Here is a 24,258-nt window from a genome sequence, read left to right on the forward strand (position 1 = left end):
TGCAAACTGCTAAGATTTTACTTTTCAAATTTCCATTTCTTCGTCTATACCATATTTTACTAACATTTCATTTTCATTTTGTATTGTCTATAAGTTGACATGTGTTTTTAAACACAATTTTTTATCTTATATGCTTAATAACTATACATAAATACACAGATGCACATAATAATAAATTAATATAATTTGACATAGCGCGCTGACCCAGTCTCCGCATATGCGCACATCTCTATATCTTCCAACAATTCATTTCTACTAATAAGTTGCCGGCATGTTGCAAGCGATGCAGCTAGACAACTTTTCACATTTATATATAAATATGTTACTCATACAAAGTCGCCTCGAACTTTAGTGCTACCTTTAGCCAATTCTCATTCATTTCACATTACACTTCTAAATCCGCCTTTGTATGCTGCGCAGTCGCAGACGCCGCTTTACCTTCTGGAGGCCAACGCGCTTTGTGACATTGTTTGTCCGTTGTTTATTGCTTGTCTTTCAACAATAGCGTGTATCTTTTTTTCTCATATCCAATTTATTTAAAACGCTTGAAAAGCTGCTGCTGTTTTGTAATCACGGCTAGTAGCAGAACACTTTCTAATGTTTGGAATTTTCCATAACCGAATAGTTATTTGCGGCTTAAATTTGACCTAGAATATTACTACAAATATAAAAAAAAAGTTGAAGTCTGATTAGAAATACGAAAAGACTTTTTCGACAACCAATATTTCAACATTTTTTATACTTTTAAATATTTTTAATTTTTATTTTTAATTAAATATGCAAAGATAGACTACGACTTAAGTTATAACAGTTTTGTTCTTAAAGTTACACTTTTCTACTTTCATACCCATTTTCAAGCAAGTCTTTCTTTTATGCTGTAGATAACACCAATATACTCGTACGTATGATCTTGTCATAAACTCCTTTCCACGACAAAGCAGGATGGACAGTTAATTTCTCCATGAAAGCATCAAACGGATTATATCTTTCTAAACTATACTACTATTTTCTTCGAGGAAATTTGAGTGTAAACATACAAAAATATTGTATCTACCAAGCTCATAACCGTCGGTCCTAGATATATTTCCTGCCTTGAGTTGAGAGAGGTAGAAGGATAATGTGTTAGAGAAAAATTCTTAGACTTACAACCTTCATAGATATTTTCTTTGATTGCTTTTAATTTTCGATCTCGCAAATACAGATTCTGATTGTTTGTCTCCAATCTAGCCCAGAATTCCTAAAACGGCTGATCCAAGTAGAGGTACTTTCAATGGCCTTTTTTCAACTCTATTAAAAAATTCACGTTCTGAAAAAAATGTGTTCCACACACTTCGATCAACTTATGGTCAACATAATCGTCCTACTGATTACGTACTATTCGCAACACCGTCACCCATCTTGAGGCCCAGCATTCAGTATCTGATAATATTCAATCGAATACACCACGTCCGGTACGCAGTGAAGAAAATATGACAGTCTAACAGCTAAGAGTGTACACGAAACCGCGGAAAGTCGATTCGGCGCCGTTCGGTCTATGAACGTGATGTTCAAATGCCGTTTCACAATCTGATTGGCCGCCGCCGCTGTTTTGAATATTGCCCGATCTTTTTCGAGGGCGCCTCAGGTTCGCTCTCCGTTGAGCATTGCCTGTGCTTCTAATTGGATTAGCATACGCTAGGTTCGAGGCATTACACCAATTACGAGTGGCAAAGTGGGTCCGATCGTTCTTCACCTCCTCTCTAGGCCAAGCCAGCTGATTCACTTCTTCGTCTGTCAGGATGGACTTGCTTTCCTTCTAATGGAAGTTCTTTTTTCATTTCAATGCTTATGCTAACAGCGCTTTCTTGGTCCGAGTCGTCATGGACTGTGGCACCCGTGCGCTGTAAAGCTAGTTTGGCAGTAGCACTACAATCCCCGCAACCTGCTCCCGTTGCAGTGGAGGTGTTGTCGCTGGCGTCACAGTTCTTACGATCGCTGTGCCCGCCGGTAGTAGCTGCCACACCTCTCACCGACATTTGGACCGATATCCCGGCCCGCTTCGTTCAATTTCTATTAATTCCTTTCATTATTTTCATAAATATTATACCTCAGTTATTTTCAAATATTATAATTTTTTTATTCAAAAACCGCCTTTCTCTAACCAACATTAATACACAATGCTGCGGTCATCTAATTCGAATCTAAGCTAATAAATTTCAATCTAAAAAATGTTTGCCCGTCACCATTTGAATTTTGTAATGTTTATTTGCATACGTCTAAGTAGATAATCATAAGTTTTGAGATTTTTCTGGCGTAATTTATGTGCTAATCAACGCTTAAGAGCATATTTACCCAGAAGATCGGTTATTACGAACCTGTTTATACATAATTTCTTTACTCCAGCTAACTTAATTGTGAATTATTTCAGCATACTTCGTATAAAAGACTTAACGGTTGTGACGTTCTCACGGCGATCTTGTGGCCGCCGCAATTAGATAAGCACACTGAAGAGTGTCGCAGGCTTACACATTTGTTATGCAATTACCATGTGTGTGCACGCCAATCGAACAGTTTAGTAAACAAGTAGGTAAACTTGCTGCAAAAACGAGATTTGCAGACCATTAATATCTTCCGCCGCCGTTTTCCGTACTTTCTTATTTGCCTTCTTCTTGCCTCTGATAAAAACGTGTTGCGCTGGTGGCGACGTGATAAGAATTGAGGTTACCGAGGCATGTTTGCTGCATGAAATTGGGTTGCAGCTCTGGCAAGGCGGGAATTTGTTATAGCAAATAACAACAACAGGAAAAATTTATTAATGAACAAAGCGTTTGCAGAATGCATGTACATATGTGTTCTTTGCTTAGCCGACCAAAGATTGCCTCACCCTTTGAACAAGACTCGTTTGTTGTTATTTAGAGCACTTTACATAGTTATGGAGTTATGGCTTGCAATTAACGATGCGAACAGATACATTTATCAGTGGACTTGACTGATTACGTGCAATTATTTGCTCAGGCAGTTGTCTATCCATTAGTGTGACTTTAAGTTGTTTTTGTCTGAAACAGTATATGTGGGGTTACGGCTTAGAATATAATATAGAAATATAATATAGAATAAAGACAGGTTTACATATTAATCTACTTTTAATGTAGAACAATGATCTCTGGTGGGTTAATTTTTGGGTACATTTTTTGCCTCTTAAGCTATGCGTTCTTTTTTAACACATTTATGTTATGTAACTATTCAAAAACGATTTGTAAAAAATTATAAAAATGAGATTCTCAGATAACATCATTTCAGTCTGATTTTTTCAATTTAAATTGATTTTCATAATTGAAGTGATCAACAGAAAGGGCTTCGTCTTCCATCAGGACAACGCTAGACCACACACATCTTTGAAGACTCGGCAAAAACTGGAAAAATTTGGCTGTGAAGTTTTGATTCATCCACCATATACCCCAGACCTTGCGCCATTGGACTACCATTTGTTTCGGTCAATGGAGAACTCCCTTAATATAGTAAAGCTGGCTTTAAGAGAAGCGTGTGAAAATTACTAGTCGCAGTTTTTCGCCGAGAAATCGGAAAAGCTCCACACTGATGGAATAATGCCTCTATCGGAAAAATGGCAAGAAGTGTTGACCAAAATGATATATTTTTGGTTCATTAAAGTTTTTTATAATTATAAAAAAATAAGTTGAAGTTTGAATGGAAATACGCAAATATTTTTTCGACTACCCTATATATTGCGGTTTTGTGCCGAAAATAACAGAAAACAGTCAATACTTTCACCAAACCCTCACAAACCAACAGAAATAATTTCAATTTTGACCGCACATGACTTCAACATAAGTTGAAAATAGTAAATTCAAGCTCATATATCGTTATGAATCATAATCTCGGCACTTATTAGTATGGGTGTATTGCTTTTTGCTTCCACTCACACTTCCAACTTGCTCCTCCTTGCTCCTTACTCTTAACAAACTCTCTAACATTGAGACATACTCTTAGCAATGAAATTACTATTTTATTTGTCTCCACCATAAATGTGTTTTTTATAGTTTTTGCTTCCATTACCACATTCTGTTGCATCACATTTCAATAACTGTAACTGTGCGCAATAAATTCCAAAACACTTCCACTTTATTTCGATCTTTAGATAGTCGCTGGCTACTTTGTCATTTCTGGTTTCTTTCAATCACTCCACATTTTCGTTGCTGCGTTCATAATGACCTCTTTTCTGCATTCACCTCAGCGCTTAAATATTATTTACACATAAGTATATTTGTATTTGAAGAAAAAGCTGCTGTGTCAAAGCGGCGACCCAATTCTACTTTTCAAACGCCGGCCGCAACCAGCTTAGTACAAGTATTTGCTTTGACTGTAGATATACGCACACATATTTATATTATTTATATATCGAAATAGGTTTTTGCAACATTTCGTACAACAACAACAAAAAGTTGCAGCATTAACGCCGCTGTTTTTCGTTAGTTGGCCGCCAATGCTACATCCTGTGCAACCTTCTACTTACAAGCGAGCATATATATCTATGTGTGCGTTTGTCTCTTTGTGCTGCCAGCGCAAGTGTGTAGGCATTGACGCGTTCGTTGCTGAAGTCTTTCGTTTCGCTGCCACCAAACCAGTTGGATTTTAATTAAATTCATGCTTTTAACTGATTTGTGACTGTTTCAATAATAATGCTTAGTTGTTGTAATGCGTATGTTGTTGGCTTAATTTTTAGGCTGCTTTTCCGAATTTTGTACAGCTGACAGCTTTTTTATTGGCTTATTGGTCTTTCTTACGCGTTTGCCATATCTTAAATTACGATTTTCTGTATTTTTGTATATTTTCTGTTAGCAGTGATCATACATTGTCGGCTTATTAAGTTGTGTTTGTGTTTTAACACTTTAAAATATGAGTCAAGCCGGCATTTTACTATTTATTTTTATTTTTTTGCGTAAGCTTTTTGCATTTCTTTTTGAAAAGAGAAATTTGCATATTTTTCTCTTTGTGCTGCGGTAAGTCCACAGGCGTTTAAATGTCATAATTTAAACTTTTTTCACTTCATTATCATTGCTATTGAATGCTGCGGTCTATGACAGACATAATTTGCACGTTTTTATGTGGGTATACATTTGTGGTTGTTGGTTTGTCGTTCATTTTCAATAACTTTTCAGTTTCCTGGCGTTTCAGAGAGTTTGAATCAGTCGGTATTAATTTTATTACAATGAAATAATTGTAAATATGTTTATGTTAAAAAATATTTTATTTTGCAAAAATATTTTAAAGATTTTTTAGGGATTCTAGCATCTTAGAAAATGTTTAACTTTGATCAGGCAGTTTACAAGGTAATTATATAGTGACTCGATCCGCATAATTTCTTTGGAGATTTCAATACTACCTTAGATAATGATTCGTTCTAAATTTCTTGAAGATATCTCGTCTAATGGGAAAGTTTTCCATATAAGCACATGATAGCGATCGTTCAGTTTGTATGGCAGCTATATGCTATAGTGATCCGATCTGAACAATTTTTTCGGAGATTGTAACATTGTCTTAGGCAATAAGCTATACCAAATTTCGTAAGGATATCTCTTCAAAAGAAAAAGCTTTCCATATAAGCACTTGGGTCCGATCGTTCAGTTTGTATGGCAGCTATATGCTATAGCAGTCCGATATCGATGGTTCCAACAGATGAGCAACTTCTTGAAAAGGAAAAAAACATATACAAAATTTCAGTTTTATATCTCTAAAACTGAGGGACTAATTTGCATATATACAGACAGACGGATGGGCAGACCAGTATGGCTAAATCGATTCAGCTCAACACACTGATAATTTATATAAATAATTTTTAAAGTCTCCGACGTTTCCTTCTGAGTGTTACAAACCACCTGGCAAACTTAATATACCCTGTTCAGTGTATAATTAAAAAAACATAAAATCATTACTGCTGTATTATTCAAACAAAAGACTTAAGAAACAAACTTGGTTAATGATGAGAATAATTTACTGGAATAATTAAAAGACTTCCCACAATTATTATGATAATAACTTCAACATTGACACAGAAGTGATTTTAGCAGTGTGAGTGGGTCAAATTATAGTAAAGCGGATTAAAGAAAATAGTAGAAATTAAGAGAAACTACGGCAGATAAATGAACAATAGATATATTGAAGCAAAACGACATCAGTTCCATCTAATTTGAGTGCCTGCTGTAAGCATTATGACCAGATATTCTTCTATACGTGGTCTAGACGAATGTAAAGACTTATTACGATTGCGGTACTCGAATGAATGCAACTGAACTTGATCCACATTTATATTCTGTAAAGCTGTTTTAACTCTTGACCTTTCCTTAATATAATTTGAGCCTGAAGGGAAGACGAACGAACAAGCAAATAGCCAGTTATCAACTTGTATCGTCAACCTGATCATTTTGATATACTTTTATAGAACTCCGCATATATCTTGATTAGTTTTAGATATTACAAAAAACCAGTTGGGGGAACATGCTGCAAGCTTATAAAACTGCTAATTACAGGTCATAACTATAAATCTTATATTTGAAAGGCATGTTCTACATGTACTACATAACAGAAGCTGTAACGAAATTGCGCAAATATGCCCCAAAATGTGAGAAAGCAGGAGACATAACCAAACAAGGCAACAAGAAAGCCAGCAAGCAGTCGGGAAAAGGCGTGTTGCAACAATGAATTATAGCAAAGTTAAATGCGCGCCTGTGCCACTGAAACGCCTTGCAATTTATTTGCATTTATTTATGCTGCCAAGATTACAGCAAAAGCAACTGGGTCACTAGAACTATTGGCGGCTGGGTTGGTATGTAAACAAGTAGTTGGATAAGACTACCCAGCGTGCATTTGATACTGTAGGAGTGATGAGTTTATAAATAGTTGCCAACTCAAAGTCTTAATCCGATTCTTTTAAAGAGAGGCTGTTTAGATAAGGCGAAAATTTTTGAAAAAAATATGAAAAAATTGTTAATTATACTTACACTTCCAAGTAGAATACAAAAAATTGTTCGGGAGAAAATTTAGAAAAATTTTTTAAATCTCAAAAACTAAAATTTTGAAACATTAACTAGTTTTCAGAATTTTTTTTTAAAGAAACTAAATAAGAAAAAATTATTTTATAAGGTTTCTCAAAATGATGTGTTGAATATTAAAATATAAATTTTTTTGGAATTTTCAAAAGCTAAAATTTTTGAAACACATATTTTGAAATTTTTTTAAGGAAATTAAATTTAAGAAATTAAGTAGTTAGTAAATAAAAAAAGTGATGTTTTAAAAAGTTCTGTTTAAATAATAAAATTAAAAGTTTGATATTCCAAAACCTAAAATTTTTTTTAAATTTTCTATGGTTTACAAAATTGTGTTAAAAATTTAAATATTACATTTTTTAAATATTTTTCGAAAACTGAAATTTTTTAAACGCATATTTTAAAACTGTTTTCTTAGGAAACTAAATTTAAAAAAATTATTTTCTGAATAATTATTTATTAAATAAAAGAAAAATGTGTTTAAATATTAAAATAAAAATATTTTTTTTTAAAACCCTATTTTTAGAATTTTTTAAGAAAGTGAATCGAAAAGTTTTTTTGCTATTATTTATAAAATTTTGTCAAATAGTAAATTTAATTATTTTTTTTCAAAAAGTAATTTTTTTTTGAAACTTCAAAAATTAAAAAAAATTTTAACACATAACTTTGGAGTTTGCTCTTTGAAGAAATTTTGTAGAAACAACTTTTTTACTATGGTTTTGTGTAAAAATCCCAAAGTTTTAAAAATTTCCTAAAATATTTAAGCCCAAAAGAAGTCATTATCTCGCCTTTTGCTTACTGGGTAACCTGCTGTAAAATCCTTTCACAAATGCCCATACAAGTTTGCATTTATTATACATATAAGCCCGCACAGCAGGCTTCTTCACGATTTGGAACATATCCCACTCTAAATTAACCGTTTACATTCGAAGTGCGAAACTTGGCAATTGCGTAGCTGTGGGCTAAAACACGTGCGACAATCAGGCAGATAACCTGAAATCAATCTAACTTTTTCACATACAAGCATACATATTAAATAGAACAGGATGCAGCTGCGTCTGGCAAGCAAGAGTAGCAACAGCATTTATCATAATAACTATATACATGCAACCACCCTGTTCTTAAGACTGTGTACACATACGTACATATGCTAGAGCAGAACTATAAATTTCGAGCTGCGATGTGTTGCCATAACTGCCACACCTGCGACTAGCCAAACAAATTGACTGGAAGGATGTAAGAATGCTCTGGATTGGAGTGCAAACATATGCGCGTATGTACCATATTCTTTGCATTTTAAATAAGCGCACAGTCTGGCAGACAATATTTACGAGCGTCAAACCAGTTGCCGCGTCCCCAGGAACTGCAGGCAAATGCGTTCTTCCACATTGCTTGTTCGACACATTTTCAATGCAATAAATTGAAATTAACCGCCAGCGGCGAGTCAAGTGTATTGGCCTGCTTTCAGTGCTGCATTTTCCCAACAAATTCCACTTCAAATTGATATATATGTGTTTGCGAAACTTTTCAATCAATTTCCGCGCTATCAGAACGCTCTACATACGTGCCTGAAGATAAACGGCGCACGCAGTCCGAAGCAATTGCGAAGTGCTGCTTTTAAACTGACGTCGATTTTCTTCAATTACGCGTACGCGAACAGTCAATGCGACCGCATTGTTTTGTCTGTTAGATGTGTTCTGCGGCAGTCTGCGGTGCACAGGTAGTAGTAGTCTTGGCAAGCTGATTGGCCTCCTGATTGGCATTATTAGTGAGCTATTATGTAATCATCAAATGTTGTTGCAGTTGCTGTTACACTTACCGACAGCCAAAGCAGCAATGATGCCTCAATTTAGTCGCTACCGAGATCACTGCTTTTCTTAGTTTCTCATATCTTTGTTGCTGCAATTTATTATCAACTCTTTAGACTATCTAAGTGTACATCTTTATTGACTTTAACTCGAATACTCCACTTGACTTTGCATGCGTCTCATGCCATGTCATTTGGACAGTTTTCAATGTTGAAGAAATTTTAATACTTATATACTATTATATATAGCATTTTGTCGTGAGAGCTTCTGGAATTGAACGCTTACGCTAATATTGCTGCTTAATGCCTATTATTTGACTATTGACATACCGAATGTGTTAGTTTTCTTGCTAAGTGCATTTAAATCTAATTTTCCTGAAGCTATGTGATAAATTTATGCTTAAGTATATAAATCTAGCAACGTCTAAAAACTCGTCTGAATCGATAAATTTTACTGGCTTCATTGTGCTCGGATGTAAACATTTAGATATACTTAGTCGTATAATCGTATAAAAAAATTCCAAAAAATACAGAAATAGTAATTGAGAGTACAACTTCTTGAAAAAATCTTTAAATTTCGTTGAGAGTAGTTCTATTTGAAAATATTTTATGCAAAAATAACAATTTTTTTATTAACAATCTTCTAGCGGTTATATTTTCTGTATACCCGAGTTAATCGGCATGAAATTATTGCTTACATAGGTGTGAAACTTGGCTAAAAATTTCCTAAATGTAGGCAACATTTTTCTTTGCATGCCAATACTGCCTACTTTTAGGCTTTCATTTCATTATTTTCAGTATTACAGTGAGAACATAGTATTGATTCTGTTATTACTATGTTTTCAAATTCCAATCAAAATAAGACTACTTGATCAGAAAGTGTTCAAACAGCTGGCTGAATATTTGCCATTTTTTTTATTTTACTGACATATCTAATTTGATCTTAGTTCTGGTTTCAAAAGCAGTTCATTATGCTCTTGGCTTTTTAAAGCTCTCTTCGTTGCTTAATAAGACAGCTTATCATCACAGATCTTTCATCGACGCTAATAATTTTGTAATACTAAAACAAGGAACTAATTATCGTTTTACCTATCGACGCTTGACTTTCCACCGCTTAGCATATCCATCATAATTGATATGAGCACGTGTTTGCCATTAAGATGGTGGAGATAAATGTAAAGCAAAGCAAAAGTTAATCATGTGTTCATACTTTACAGCCATATGTATGTATGGTGTATATGTGTGCTTGAAGACTCTTACAGATACATATTTTTCTTATTTACTTGTCAAAGTTGCCGAAGCTGAACAGTAAACCATAGTAAAGAAAGCATACCAAAATCCAAATGAAGCAAATATGCAAATTTTATGTTCACATAAAACATAGCGTGCACGGTACGGCGAATACTTATATATGTCAAACTTTACCGTTAAAGCAAGGTCGGGGAAAAAGTAGGACACAACTCAAGGGTTAAGACGAATTTTTTGGTCTGAAGTAGACAGGCAAGGTTATGAGGGTTTTGTGGAAAAGTGATTTGGACAAATGTCTTTACGTGGAGGAGGGCTTTAGAAAAGACCACACTTGCAAAGAAACTTGAGAGCATGGCACTTAACGGCATTTTGAAGATAATACCCGTGGACATCGCCGGAAGGTGGATGGCCGCGAAAGTGGCTATTAGACTCAGAAAATCTGGGTTCTTAAAAGAACGCATCTGAACAGTCGAATATCCTCACACACTTTAATTGAATACCGGATCATCTAGATCATGGAGTCGCCAAACCGAACTTTGGCTTCCCGTATAACGACTAGGGAGCTATTAGTGGGGAGAAGCAGTTGGATGAGAGGGGCAGTGAGCTTCTTTACGAATGGGTCAAAGGGAAGGTTGGTGGAGGGGTTTACTCTCGGCAGCTCTCTATCAACTCCAGTTTCAAACTTCCTGAATATCGCAGTGTCTTCCAAGTTGCGGTTGCAGTCATCAAGTTAGCAGTAGATTTGCTGCTCCGGAGATCGGCTCCTTGTAGACAAGTAACCAGTCATTTACAGTAAGTTCACGGTTAGTCGAGTAGTTCCTAACCTCGCTATCAATAGTATCGAGAGTCCTTGTGATAAGACTGGTTTAACAAAAATTCGCTGTACAAAAATTTTTTGTCTTCAATTCAGTTGGTAGAGGTACTGCAATTTTACACGCTTCCTTTCAGTAAAATTATTAGATCATACTAATTTCATAACCTCAAACCCAAAAAGACAATATCGCTCTAATAGAAAGTCACTCAGAATGAACTTCTTTGACTAAATTTTCCTAGCTGCCCTCCCAACTGCAATAGCCTCAATTGAACTTAGCACACTTAGCAATTTTAGCAATGTAACTACAACAATAATAACATATTAGAACAACACATTTTGGGTCTAAACTGCAATGCATACTCATACATACTTAAGTGGGCTTGAGCGGCCGCAGTCAAGCTTGACCCATGAAAATTGCATAGATTTGCATTTCAACGGCAGCGACAGCAGGCGATTACGAAATTGATAGAACAATGCATGTGTAAAGTGATGATGAAGACAGTTAGACAAATGAGGCGGACAACGGAATGTACAAAGAAAAAGGAACAAATGAAAACGCCAAACAAGTAGCAAGAAAAACAAAACAAAATCGAAGTGATCAAAACAAAGGCGCGGAAAATAAAACATGCTTGCAAAACAACAACAAACAAAAAATTACAAAAAAACGAAAAAAATCACAAAAAAGCAAGAAATAATGAAATAGCATAAAATTAGCAACTCACCATCTTGCTTTGTTGTTGTTGCGAATGTAAGCGATAGCTATTGTGGGCATAGGATTTTGCAGTTAAATCGCTGGTAATGAGTGAAAGACTTCGAAAAGCGTAGCTGCAAAGCGTCAGGTAGCATTTGTGTCGATTTTAATGGGTACTTAAAAAAGGCGGTCAGAGTGCTTAGGTGTTCGGTGAAATGAAGCAACAATCCAAGCTTGATATGTATGCTTGTGTACAAGCAAAAATTGAACATTAAATTAACGATTAGTTTTATTAAACTCTGAAATTAATTATTACAAAGTTGGAATTTCTTAAACTATTGTAGCTGAGAGCAAGAAAAAATTATTTTTCCCTGATGAATGAGCAGACCTGAGATGAGTGGAGCGAACAGGTGTGGTTATTTACGGTACGCGTACCAATTGATAGGGTTCTAATTTTATATAGGCACAATATCCTGGAACTAGACTTATGCTAATCTAGGCAAAGATTGGCAATTTCACCACAAATAAGAGACAACTAAGGCCTAGATTTTCGAAATTTCACAGGACTGTAGATAAATTAGTTGAAAAGTTTGGAAGGAAGTTTCACAAAATATTTAATAATGGATAGTCGATAAAGTATTTTCGTATTTTGACAAAAGATGTCTTTGCAGTTATTATCTTCAGTGCTACCAATCACATTGTATCATACTATATAGTGTTGGAAAGGTGAGATTTTAAGCTTTTAACCAAATTTTATTTTTTTATTTAACCAAAAAAATATTAAACTCGGTAAAGTTAAAAAAAAGTTACAGCTGTTCAAAAATGAGGGAAAATAATGAAGAATTCGCTATATTTTGAGATTTTCCTATAAAAAAGGGGAAAATGTCACGCAAGTCACCATTGGAATTTGTGAAGTTTACGGAGACGATGCTGCGTCAGTTCGTGTAGCACAACAATGGTTCGCTCGGCTCCATTCTGGAAATTTCGAAATTTCGTTTTACACTGATGGAATAATGTCTCTAGTGGAAAAATGGCAAAAAGTTTTCTACCAAAATGGTACATATTTGTTTATTTATTTATTAGTATAAATATAAAAAAATATGCTGAAGTTTAATTAGAAATACGAAAGGATTTTTTCGACTAACCAATATATAGGTTAGCAACGCTAACGACTCCTCAACTAATCGACTCCGCTCAAAACTGAGTTCACTCAGTGATTTCTCTGCGTTGCAGCAAACATTAAACACTATAAAGCAGTTGAAGTTCGAAAAGAACAGACTGTTCGACTGCTTATTTTGCACAAGCATCCCTCAAGTGGTAACATATCAAATTTCAGTTTGCTTATCTCTTTAAATTTAAATTTTAATATTCAACAGATGCTTATTTCTACCTTCAAGCAATACTATTTATGTTTCTTTTTGTTACTTCTTTTTCTAGCCACTTCACATGCCGCTGCAATAATGGGAAATTCACTGACGCATGCCGTCCATCGCGGCTCAACGGCTTTCAGTAGCAACAGCAACAACCACACGGGCAAATCACGCGCTTCAACTACACCGCGGAATCAAAAGTCACGCTATCACTCAACACTCTGCGACGATGGTGACGGCGGCGCGCCACAACGCAAAGCTAAAACATTACCAGCACGGCACAGCCGTCGGCGCAGTGAGCACACGACCAATGACATTCACGGTCACGGACGCAGTAAAACGCCGCCAGCGTCGGCGCCACCGAATGGTGAAACGTCGCGCATGCTCTTTCTACTATATCTGATACATCGCACTTGGAATGTGGTGGTGGAGACGGTGGATACGCGCAGTAAAAGGTAAGTATGCCCGCTTGTAGCGTATTGTGCACTGAGTTGAGCTGTCTTTTTGTTTTGGTTATTTTGTAGATCGCGCCGTAGCGCACCTGCTTCGGAAGGTCACACACTAACGCGACCGCGTTCTGCGCATTTATACACCGAACGCGAGCTGAGTTGTTCGAACAGTGATGGTGATTGTTCAATACATATCACAGATTTGGATGACGCTGAGGTCGCTTCGTCCTTTTGCTGCTCGCAATATTCGTATTGTAGTTGTAGCTATTGCTTCGATACGAATCAGAATGTTTACAATTCCATTGGTGGTGGCGAGGATCAGTGTTCGCTGGATTCGATTTGTGAGCGTACTTCAACCAAGTGTGGCAGGTGAGTCAAACACGCAAAATTAGATTTTTCGAGCAAGAGTTTCGTTACTACTTGAGTAGTGAGCTCGAGCTTTGCAGTGGCTATAAAACTGTACTCAAGTTAAGTGCAAAGTCAGCTTTCCGAATCTCGCCAACACTGACATTCAAACTGTGAACGATCTTTATTCATACACCGAAGATCAAAGTAGGAATGTGTCTTAGCTATTAGTCAAGACATCCACCAAACACTAGATCGATTTCCAAGTGCCTAAAAGCATGCTATTATTTTGATTACTGACAGCTTAAAATTTTCCAAAGAAATAAAGATTTATATGCTTTTTAACACACTTTATTATTAAGACTACGCTAGCACCCATTATGGGTTATCACTAGTAAATTAATATTACTATCGTATGTAAGTCTAATCACTAATTATTATATGCGTATATCTCGGTTGATAAGCAAACATTCCGAAGCGCCTGCGCAGTTGTTTAAAAAGTTTTGTCAAATCTAAGGATCCTGGAAGTCTTGAGTAAATGTTTGATAATAATGGTGTCCTCGATTCTGAATATTGATTTGCTGCCGTGCAAGAACATGGAGCGGGTGGCTGTGCTTGATAAGCCGGTGCTGTTTGAGGACTTGCATAAGATGCCGAAATTGGAGCAGGTGGAGTGGCTGGGTAACTTTGACTCTGTACTGGAGCAGTATATGACAAATCTGTAGGCGCAGAAGCCGATGCAGCACATACTACTGGTTGTTGAGCTTCATAAGGGACCTGTACTGAATCACTAGCAATATAAGGATACGGAGCTGGTTGTGGCTGTTCATAAGGAGCAGGCGCTGGCACTGGTTCAGAACCAACATAAGGTGTAGGAGTGAGAGCAGGTGCTGAAGGAGTGTACGGAGCTGGTTGTTGTATTTCACATGGAGCTGCTGCTGGCGTAGGATCTGGGTACGTTGAGGAGTAAGAAGAAGGAGCTGGTGCTACGTAATTTTGTGGCTGTTCTGCAGCAGTGGAAGGAGCTGGATCAGTATAAGATGTTGATGGAGAGTAAGGAACTGTCGACTGAACTCCTATATTCGAATAAGCTGCTGGTGGTTGTACTGCGTAACTTTGGCTTTGCTCAGGAGCTGAATATGACAATGTTGCTGGAACTGGAGCTACTGCTGGTGATGGATAAGCGTTTGGCGATGTCTGTTGGGCTTCATAAGGAGGTGATACTGGATCTGAGCCTGTATAAACAACAGGAACTGGAATTGGAGCAACATAACTTTGTGTCTGTTCTGGGACAGTGTAAGCTACAGGATCAGAGACGGAAGCTGATGTGGCATATGGGCACGAGGGTATTTGCTGTACTTCATTAGTGACTACAGCTGGATTTGGGGCTACGTAAGGCGCAGGATTTTGTTCAACAGCAGCATACGACGGTGGCGCATAAGCTGGTGTTTCTTCTGTACAAGGAGAAGGAGCTGGTTGCGGCACATCATAAGGAGATGATATTGGGGCTGGAGCAGAATTAGTATAAACTGGCTGTGGAGGAGCTGGTCCCGCTGCATTAGAGTATAGTGCTGTTTGCTCTGCTTCATAGGGAGCTGGAATTGTATTTTGGGTCGCATAAGGAGCAGGAGCTGAAAGTCCTGTAACGTAGCTTTGACCCTGGTCGAGAGATGAATAAGGCGCTGGTGCGGTAGCAGGTGCAGAGTTTGCATTAGAGCAAGGTGCTTCATAAGGTGACGGAACTGGCTCTTGTCCTTGATAAGGCAGGGGAGCTGGAGCTGGTTCTATATATTTTGGACTTTGGTCAATTGTCGAACAAGGTGCTGGTGCTGATTTCTGTGCTTCATATTGGCTTGCATCTAAATCCTGTGCTACTGGCACTACGTAATTTAGACTCTGGTCAAGGGCAGCATAAGGTAGCGATGTTGGAGCAGGAGTTGGTGTTCCGTAAGGACAAGATGGTGGCTGTTGTGTTCCATAGGAAGCTGGCAGGATGGGGTCCTGTGCCATATAAGGAGCTGGAGCTGGAGCTGGAGCTGGGACAGGTAAAACGTAATTCTGATTCTGGTCAGCGGCCGTATAAGGTGCTGGTACTACAGAAAGTGCTGGTGCCGGACATTGAGAAGGCGGTTGTACTTCATATGTTGCTGGGGATGGGACTGTTTCCAGAACTGGATAAGATTTCGGAACTTCAGCAGGTGCCACATAGTTCTGACTCTGATCAAGAGTTTCATATGGTGCCGGTTTTGAATCAGGCAATGTTGCATAGAGACAGGGCGCTGGTACTGGTACAGAAACGGTAGGCGCAACATAATTTTGATTCTGGTCAAGAGGAGCATAAGGTGCTGCGATGGGAATAGGAATTGGAGCAGGAACTTCATAGCTTTGGCTCTGATCTGGAACACTATATGGCAAAGAACCTGAAGGTGGTTGATAATTCTGGCTTTGGTCAGGAGCAATATATGATAGAGGATCAGAACCAGCAGCTGAACAAAGAGCTGGTTCTGGTGTCTCATAAGTAGGTGGTACTACATCTGGAGTAGCATAAGGTACTGGAGCGGGAACTGATTCAATGTAATTTTGGCTTTGATCTTGAACCGCATACGATGAAGAATCAGATGAGGGCGGCGATAAGTATTCCTGGCCTTTGTATGAAGATGACGCAATATAGGATGTCGAAATTGGTTCCGGATTGGATGCAAGATAATCTTCAGATGGTGGTGAAGTAAACGAATACTCTTCATCTGTTAGTGGTGTTGATTTTAATGTTGGCGCACAGGGTCCTTCGCCGATAACTTTCCAGTCTATGGAGAGGTAAATAGTTCAGAAATTGAATAAATATTTTCCGGAATGAAAATTAAAATGTATACTTACGTCGCTTAGTTGCACAAATTAGCTGATTTACGAGACAGGCATTGGGCACCGTGCGCACAGCTCCATCAGGCACTTGCTGAGCACAAACAGGCTTAAACATTGCTGGACAGACAATTTCATGACAGTTTAGTAAACAGTTTTCCAAGTCCGTTTTAATGGGAACTAAAAGAAATATATATTTTGTTTTAATTTTGGTGAGGTATTAACGGTATCCAAAAATGGAGTATAAAGCTTACCTCGCTGTCCAAGATAAATTTGCTTGTAAATATAAGCATTTAGTCTGCATTCGTTTTCGAAGTAAAGATATGCTACGCCATTCGTGGCACACACGGGTAAACCGCCCTCAGCGCAAATCGGTGTATACAGTCCACTTGCCATAGAAGTCATCACGCTCCCAACAAATAATATTAACCACATACTTATGGCTTGAAGGTTTACTAAAGTGAATTCTCGAATAACTCTAAAGTGAATGTACTCAAGTTTTCAGGGCCGCCCGCTTTTTATACTTCATTTGAATATGGTTCCATGTAAAATTCAAATTTCGGACCTCACCGCCAAAGCATTTACTTATCACCAAGTTATGTGCCTTCGGCTCAATGGACCAATCTAACCGTTATTCGTTGGTCCGTGTTCGCAAAGTTTGGCAAAGTGCGTTCTTCAGTTATTAGACAGAATTCAGCGCTTATCACCTGAGCTTACGCAAAGCCGGCGGTCTTCAACTGCAAGTACGTGTTTTTCGCACGCCGGTAGTCATGTTTACCAACCGCTTATTTGCATTTTCAGCATTGGTAATGAAATAGTTGTTGTAGTTGGGGTGTTTACAAACAACAACACAACTTATGTAACTGTGTCTCTTTGCTTGAATGAAAAGTAGTTGGCGAAGTTATCTGCGTTTGTTGAAGAGTATGAGTCAAGCACTGTTTTAATTATATAACCGAAAACGAAACATTCTTTTCTTGTTCGGATGTTGATCGTTGTTCCGGACTTGGCTTCTATGAAAACAGGAACAATTTGAAGTAATTTAAACCCTAAAGGTGAAGGGACTACCATAGCCTTCTGTAATATTATCACGTCTGGGATTTTGTCTTAAATGATTGGTTCATTGAAAATAGAGGCGCATGAGCGCCGGACCGTAATCTGTCGCACTTAGGTCATCAATAGGCTCATTGCGTTCTCGGGTGGTCACCAATTTAAACCTTTTCCAGCAACTTCGTGGATTTAGTGAAACAGCAGACTCTTTTCTACCTCAGCTACCCAATATTTCTTAAGTTGGAGAACCATGGAATATGTACCTTCTCATTTGACTGAAGGCTGGGCATTCGCTTAGATAATGTTCCAGCGTCTCCTCCTCTACACGTGCTCTATATTCTGCCAAATCCACTTTTCCCATTCTCTGAAGGATAGTTGTGCTGTGAACACCCCTAAAATGTTATGAATTTCCTTTTTGCATAGGAGTAGGTTCGTTTTGGCTTGTCCACCATCAACACTACCCCTAAGTATCTTAGTGGTATGCCGTGTATTGCTTGTGTTCCAAGTCCTGAGGTGTTCCACTAGGGTCCATTGCATCAAATAACCATAAAAGAGCTAAATGGCCTGGGGCAGCTTAGGGGAATTGTGTCTCCAGCTGCCTCCAGAAGATCAGCTCGTCTGCCTTTTACTTTCTTTGTATACCTAAGTATATCACTGGGTACCTGAAAGATCTTAACCGATTTATCTACTAAAAGTCTAGCAATTGCCTGCTTGCATAACCTAACGCAATGTGACTTCTGACATTAATTTCGACCTGGAAGACTGAATTGTAGTCATTTAGTTTGAAGCTGCCTTTTGTGTACAAATTACAACAGAAGAAGTCCGCTCCTGTTCCTGTTTCACTCTTTAATCCGTCAGTGAATATGTAGGTTTTGCCTTTAAAACTTTCGATCATAAAAAATTTTATCCAATTTTTCCTACTGGAAAATGTAGGCGATGCGTTTAGTTCTTCATGGGTCTCCTTTTCTCGGTCGCATTGGCAACTTAACTTCAGAGTTCATTTACAAGCCCGAGTCCTATGGCCTTAAACCATGAGCCGGCTGCCCATAAGCATTGCCTCATACCTCACTTTTATGTGTATTGGTCGGATGACGTGGATAACCTTAGGAGCCTCTTTTGAGGTAATTTTTATTACGCTCGTAGTCCCCAAAAAATAATCCCTTGCACCTGTTTTGGGGGTTTAATAAGGTTCCGTTTCGATAATACCATCCACCATATCACTGCATCATAAATTCGTATGAGTCGAATGACATTGATATAGATCCACTTTGATGCAATGCCTCTTCATAAGCAGTTCCAGAGTCGAAGAGCCTAGTCTTTTATCTATCCTAACTCCGAAGTATTTGATAGAGCTTGAGATTATAGTAGTTCAACCCCTTTCCCTTAACGGTCTGCATTTTATATTAGTAAGATGATGTTTTCTACTTTGGAGCCACAACCCAACAAATATGGGTTTATTGAGGTTTATATATTATTTATTCTGTTAAAAATCAATGAGCAAGCCCAGCTTTACAGTTTGGTATGTACAGGCAGCTTTTTACAATCAAAGGATCAGAAATGACCCAAAGAATCGGGTGGTTTCTGGTAGGTAAAATAAATCAAGGTCAAGTTGTCTATAATTTCCTGAGAAAAATGTTTTGCCACTTTCAACTTAACGACTGGTTACTTTCTGTGTAAAAAATAGCTAAACCTATTCAAGAAGTATGGACATTTTGTTCACCTTTCTGATAGAAAAAATTTTGATTTCGAGTTTTTATTTAGAAATTATGTTTTTTCAAAAATAACTTGATGAATATCTAAAATTTATTATGTAGAGACAGGATACATCTTATAAAAGTACGGTTTGTGTTATAGCACTATTTGATCACGAAGTTATTTGTTCGTAATGATGAATGCGATCGCAAAATTTACAACGATCGCTGCAAATGCTTTCATAACAGTGGCTGTAAAACTGTAAAGCACAAGCTATTAGCATTGAAACAAACCATATTGTGTAACGTAATTGCAAAGCTTTCTCTGAAGTAATCTTGTGGAACACAAAAATAAGCTTCGCTTTGATATTATTTGGAAGAGTTTATGAATAATACAATTTTTAATAAATTTTATTTAGAATTTCATAATAAAAGAGTAGTAAATAATTATTGATACCGAAAAAATTGTGAATCGTTGCGAAATACTTTTATTACTTGTTGAGTGGTATTTAAAATTTGGGTTTTTCACTACACTTATATTCGCTTGTCCTTATTCGAGTTCATAGAAGCTTTACAGCGTATTGGCGAAGCATTTCAGCGGATGACCGCCATTCGAAAACGGAATTCGTGAAGCAAGTTAGTTTACATCGGCCTTTAAGATACCATTTTAGGGAAGAATATTTCTTAGAAAATAAAATGTGCCACTTCGAAAACTGATTCAAGCCAATAGTAAAGTAAAATCGTCTTCTTTTGCAAATCAAACTTGAACCATTTTTAGTTGCTAATGAAGCAAATACATTTCATTCAGTAAAACACAGCTTTCCGTGAACTAAATTAAATAAAGACGAAAAAAGATTGGCTGGGCTCTAATATGATTTATTTATTGATGTCTTCGGAAACTACTTTAAACATATTGTGTTCATTGATAGTATTTAACAGAACCGGAATATGGGGGAAGAATAGGTGCGGGAGCTGGTGTTGGTGCAGCGTAAGATGGTTGAACTGGCTCAGGAGCAGCATAAGTAGCCGGTGAAGGTGCAGCATAGGACCCCGGAGCTGGAGCTGTGGCTTGATAAGGGGCAGGAGGGGATGCAGGTGCTGGTGCTGTGTAAGATGGCGGTGCATAAGCAAATGGTGGTGCAGCATAAGATGGCTGAACTGGCTCAGGAGCAGCATAGGACAGTGAAGCTGGAGCTGACGCTATATAAGAGGCAGAAGGCGATGGCGGTGCATAAGCAGAGGTAGCTGGTGCTGGAGCAGCGTAAGATGGCTGAGCTGGTTCAGGAGCAATATAAGCAGCCGGTGAAGGAGCAGCATAAGGCACAGGAGCTGGAGCCGGAATTGGAGCTGCATAAGGGGCAGGAGCAGGCGCCGGAGCAGCATAAGCAGCCGGTGAAGGAGCAGCATAAGGCACAGGAGCTGGAGCCGGAATTGGAGCTGCACAGGGGGCAGGAGCAGGCGCCGGAGCAGCATAAGCAGCCGGTGAGGGAGCAGCATAAGACACAGGAGCTGGAGCAGGAGTCGGAATTGGAGCTGCATAAGGGGCAGGAGCAGGTGCCGGAGCAGCGTAAGATGGCTGAGCTGGCTCAGGAGCAACATAAGCAGCCGGTGAAGGAGCAGCATAAGGCACAGGAGCTGCACAAGGGGCAGGAGCAGGCGCCGGAGCAGCATAACCAGTCGGTGAAGGAGCAGCATAAGGCACAGGAGCTGGAGCCGGAATTGGAGCTGCACAAGGGGCAGGAGCAGGCGCCGGAGCAGCATAAGCAGCCGGTGAAGGAGCAGCATAAGGCACAGGAGCTGGAGCTGGAGCCGGAGTTGGAGCTGCATAAGGGGCAGGAGCAGGCGCCGGAGCAGCGTAAGATGGCTGAGCTGGCTCAGGAGCAGCATAACCAGCCGGTGAAGGAGCAGCATAAGGCACAGGAGCTGGAGCCGGAATTGGAGCTGCACAAGGGGCAGGAGCGGGCGCCGGAGCAGCGTAAAATGGCTGAGCTGGCTCAGGAGCAGCATAACCAGTCGGTGAAGGAGCAGCATAAGGCACAGGAGCTGGAGCCGGAATTGGAGCTGCACAAGGGGCAGGAGCAGGTGCCGGAGCAGCATAAGATGCGACAGATTGTGTTGGTGCTGAATAAGAGGGTAGAGCTGGTGAGACACTTTGGCTTGGAGCAGCATAAAAGGAGACTGGTGCAGGAGCTGGAACTGGTACGGGAGCATTATAAGCTTGTGGAGCTGGTGCTGGTACTGCGTAAGTGTCCGAAGCAGGTGCTGTTGGTAAGTAGGCATCTTGAATAGGTGCTATCGGAGCATAAGCATCAGGAATCGACGTCGGAGCTGTTGCGTAAGGACATGATGGTGGAAGATGGACCAGGAGCCGGAGCTGGGTAAACAACAGGAGCTGGAGCAGGAGCAGGTGCTGCGTAAACAACAGGAGCTGGACCAGTGGCCGGAGCTGGATAAGCAACTGGAACTTGAGGAAGAGCGGCTGGTGGATAAGCATAATCAGGAGCTTGTGGTGGCGCTACATAAGCATCAGGAGCTGGCACAGGTTCTGCTGCATAAGAACAAGGAGTTGGTACTGGAACTGGCTCTGGTGATGGGTAAGCAGCTGGAACCGGTGCTGGTGCTATGTAAGGCGTTGTGTCCGATGCAAGCAAAGTTGGTTCATACGGTAATGGCTCAGGAAGTGGGGCAGGCATCACCGCATAGGGACAGGAGGGTTGTGCTAGCGAAGCTCCGTAGGCGGGTGCTGGTGCTGGTGCTGGCGCTGCATAAGTCGCAGGTGCGGGTGCAGGAGCTGGTGCCGAATATTGATAGGAAGTTACAAGTGCTTGCGGATCTGAAGATGGTACAGGACTCAGATAACGTGGCAACGTAGACGGTGGTTGCAGGTTATAGGTGGCCGCATTAGCGGACACAATAAATGCACAAATTAAAAAAATGAAACGCATTTTGAAATAACTTATTTTTCGCTGAAGCAACTGAAGTGATTTGCTGTGTAGTCGTTTTGTTATACTACCCAACTGACGGCCGTGAACCTTTTATACCCAATTTTATGTCAAAGACCTATCGTGCGTAGTAGAGGAATTATACTTATCGAGTTATGTGCCTCTGCTACATGGGAATAATCTTTGTACTGCCTACCGAAGGTGGCTTAGTGCAGTCATCATTCAACGCACTTGTGGTGGCGTTGGTCTTTAACTGTTCCACCGTACGTGCTTCTTGGCTCTTGATATCTACTTTGGTGCGACATTCTTCGGTGCTGCGCTAAAAAATAACCGTTTGTGTTTAAAAAATATGTGTGAATGAAATGCTTGAGCTATTTGTTTACCGATATACGTGCCCTAAAATGCTTTCGTTCTAATAGTAATAACAAAATATGATATTATTTTGTATCTTTTCAGGTTAGTACAATGTCCGACTATTTCTCTCTGATAATAACCAAAACTAAGAGGTAAGTCATATGATAATATTACATCCCTATATAGGTTATTATTGAATATGTCTCTGGCAGCAAACTGCTCTCAAGAGCTGCCTGTGTACAGGACTTAAAATTTTAACCTTTATTTGTGTCGCTAAATCGGAAGACATTTCAAATCTGTGCAATATTTTCATTAATTGATACCTCAAAGGTCTCATAGATTTTTTTTAAGAAAATAGACCCATTTCTAGGTCTATTATTTTTAGGTTGAGTATTGATTTTTCCCTAAAGTTTAGTCGAGGTGTGCAAGCTTATACATATAGTAGTTTCATTCAGAACTAAAAGCATTCCAGTCCTAATAGTTCAAGATTTCGTATTCCTAACATCTCATTTCGTTAACCTTGTTTTCAAAGACCTTCAATTCCAGAAAGTCTTCAGAGATAAGAGACTGACAAAAATACACTATATTCAATTAGTACCCATATTCCTTATTATTATGGGTTGTTAAGTTTTCTCAACAAAACTCGCAAGAAATAGTTATATGAATATACATACATACATATTACGTGATCGTCTTGAGAAATCATACAAGTAGAACCCTCTAAAAAATGTAAATCTGGAAGTAGCAACACAAAACCGAGCACTTTTGATGCGAACAGATAGGAAAGTCCGCTTGTTTCCAATCTTCTACCACATAAATTCCATATTCATCCCTATAAGTAGGATGGTACTAAAGATATCCGATATTTAAAGAACGTTTACTTTACTTAAAGCATGCATATTACAATAACAAAAATTACACCAACACAGAAACTTTTACTTTCTTTTCTTTACTTCAACTTCAGTTTAGAGCGTTCAATAAATTTCTTTAGTGAAAGACAACTTTCTGAACCATCTCCGGGACGGCATTGAAACACAATTATTTATATAAATTTTTCAACGACTGAAAAAGAGAACATATTTTAATAATATTATATACAAGGATGATCCATTTTGAGGTTCCCTACTTTTTTAAAGAAAAAACACAGAAACTTCTAATTTAATGGAGAATGTTTATTATATTTCGAAAAATCATTCTTTGGCATTTATTTTTTGAAGATTATCTCTTTCATATGTTGGCCGCGGCTACGTCTCAGATGGCCCATCCGTTGACACGCGTGTTGGTTTGTTCCAAGGCCTGAATCGCGGGATTGTTCGCATGGACTTTAGACTCTACATATCCCCACAGAAAAAAGTATAACAGTCACACGATCTTGGTGTCCAATGGACCGGCCCAAAACGTGGATTTTAGGCTCAACATATCTCTACAGAAAAAAGTGTAAGGTTGAACAAACTTTGGCTTGAAAACGTCGGATCTTTACGGTACTTTTCAAGAGCCCATAGAACGAAGCGATGTCATTGGGAAGGTCGAGCGGCTTCAGTTCTTGCGCAAGCTGCATTTCATACGCATTCAATTTATGACCTCGACGTAAAAGCAGCAAGTCA

General features: G+C 38.8%; 3 protein-coding genes across 3 annotated transcripts in view; 1 reads left to right on the top strand and 2 right to left on the bottom strand.

The window, feature by feature from the left end:
* LOC105233079 (potassium voltage-gated channel subfamily KQT member 4) overlaps positions 1-9,036 on the bottom strand; it is a 40,638-nt gene extending 31,602 nt beyond the window's left edge. Inside the window, exon 1 of the mRNA XM_049453739.1 lies at positions 8,860-9,036. The gene's annotated coding sequence lies outside the window, so the exon portion shown is untranslated. The remainder of the gene's footprint in view (positions 1-8,859) is intronic.
* Positions 1-24,258, top strand: part of LOC105228353 (uncharacterized) — a 120,142-nt gene that overhangs the window by 10,744 nt on the left and 85,140 nt on the right. The window contains exons 3-4 of the mRNA XM_049453735.1: positions 13,038-13,425; positions 13,495-13,788. Of these exons, the coding sequence (XP_049309692.1) occupies positions 13,061-13,425; positions 13,495-13,788 (659 nt within the window). The 5' untranslated portion in view covers positions 13,038-13,060. The remainder of the gene's footprint in view (positions 1-13,037; positions 13,426-13,494; positions 13,789-24,258) is intronic.
* Positions 20,278-22,303, bottom strand: LOC125777787 (uncharacterized). Its single transcript, XM_049453355.1, has 3 exons — positions 21,721-22,303; positions 21,090-21,650; positions 20,278-20,939 (listed from the first exon to the last, which is right to left on the bottom strand). Exons 1-3 carry the CDS (start codon positions 22,301-22,303, stop codon positions 20,278-20,280), a joined length of 1,806 nt encoding a protein of 601 aa, XP_049309312.1.

The sequence above is a fragment of the Bactrocera dorsalis genome, chromosome 3 (assembly GCF_023373825.1).
Source record: "Bactrocera dorsalis isolate Fly_Bdor chromosome 3, ASM2337382v1, whole genome shotgun sequence".
NCBI classification, from domain to species: Eukaryota; Metazoa; Arthropoda; class Insecta; order Diptera; family Tephritidae; genus Bactrocera; species Bactrocera dorsalis.

Bases quoted from the DNA above. Each gene is read 5' to 3' on its own strand.
- LOC125777787 (XM_049453355.1), bottom strand. From the start codon at position 22,303: ATGCGTTTCATTTTTTTAATTTGTGCATTTATTGTGTCCGCTAATGCG. The intron at 21,651-21,720 runs GTCCATCTTCCA...ATGCTCCGATAG, and splicing joins TTACCCAGCTCCGGCTCCTG to CACCTATTCAAGATGCCTAC. The intron at 20,940-21,089 runs GTGCAGCTCCAA...CTCCTGAGCCAG, and splicing joins GGCGCCTGCTCCTGCCCCTT to CTCAGCCATCTTACGCTGCT.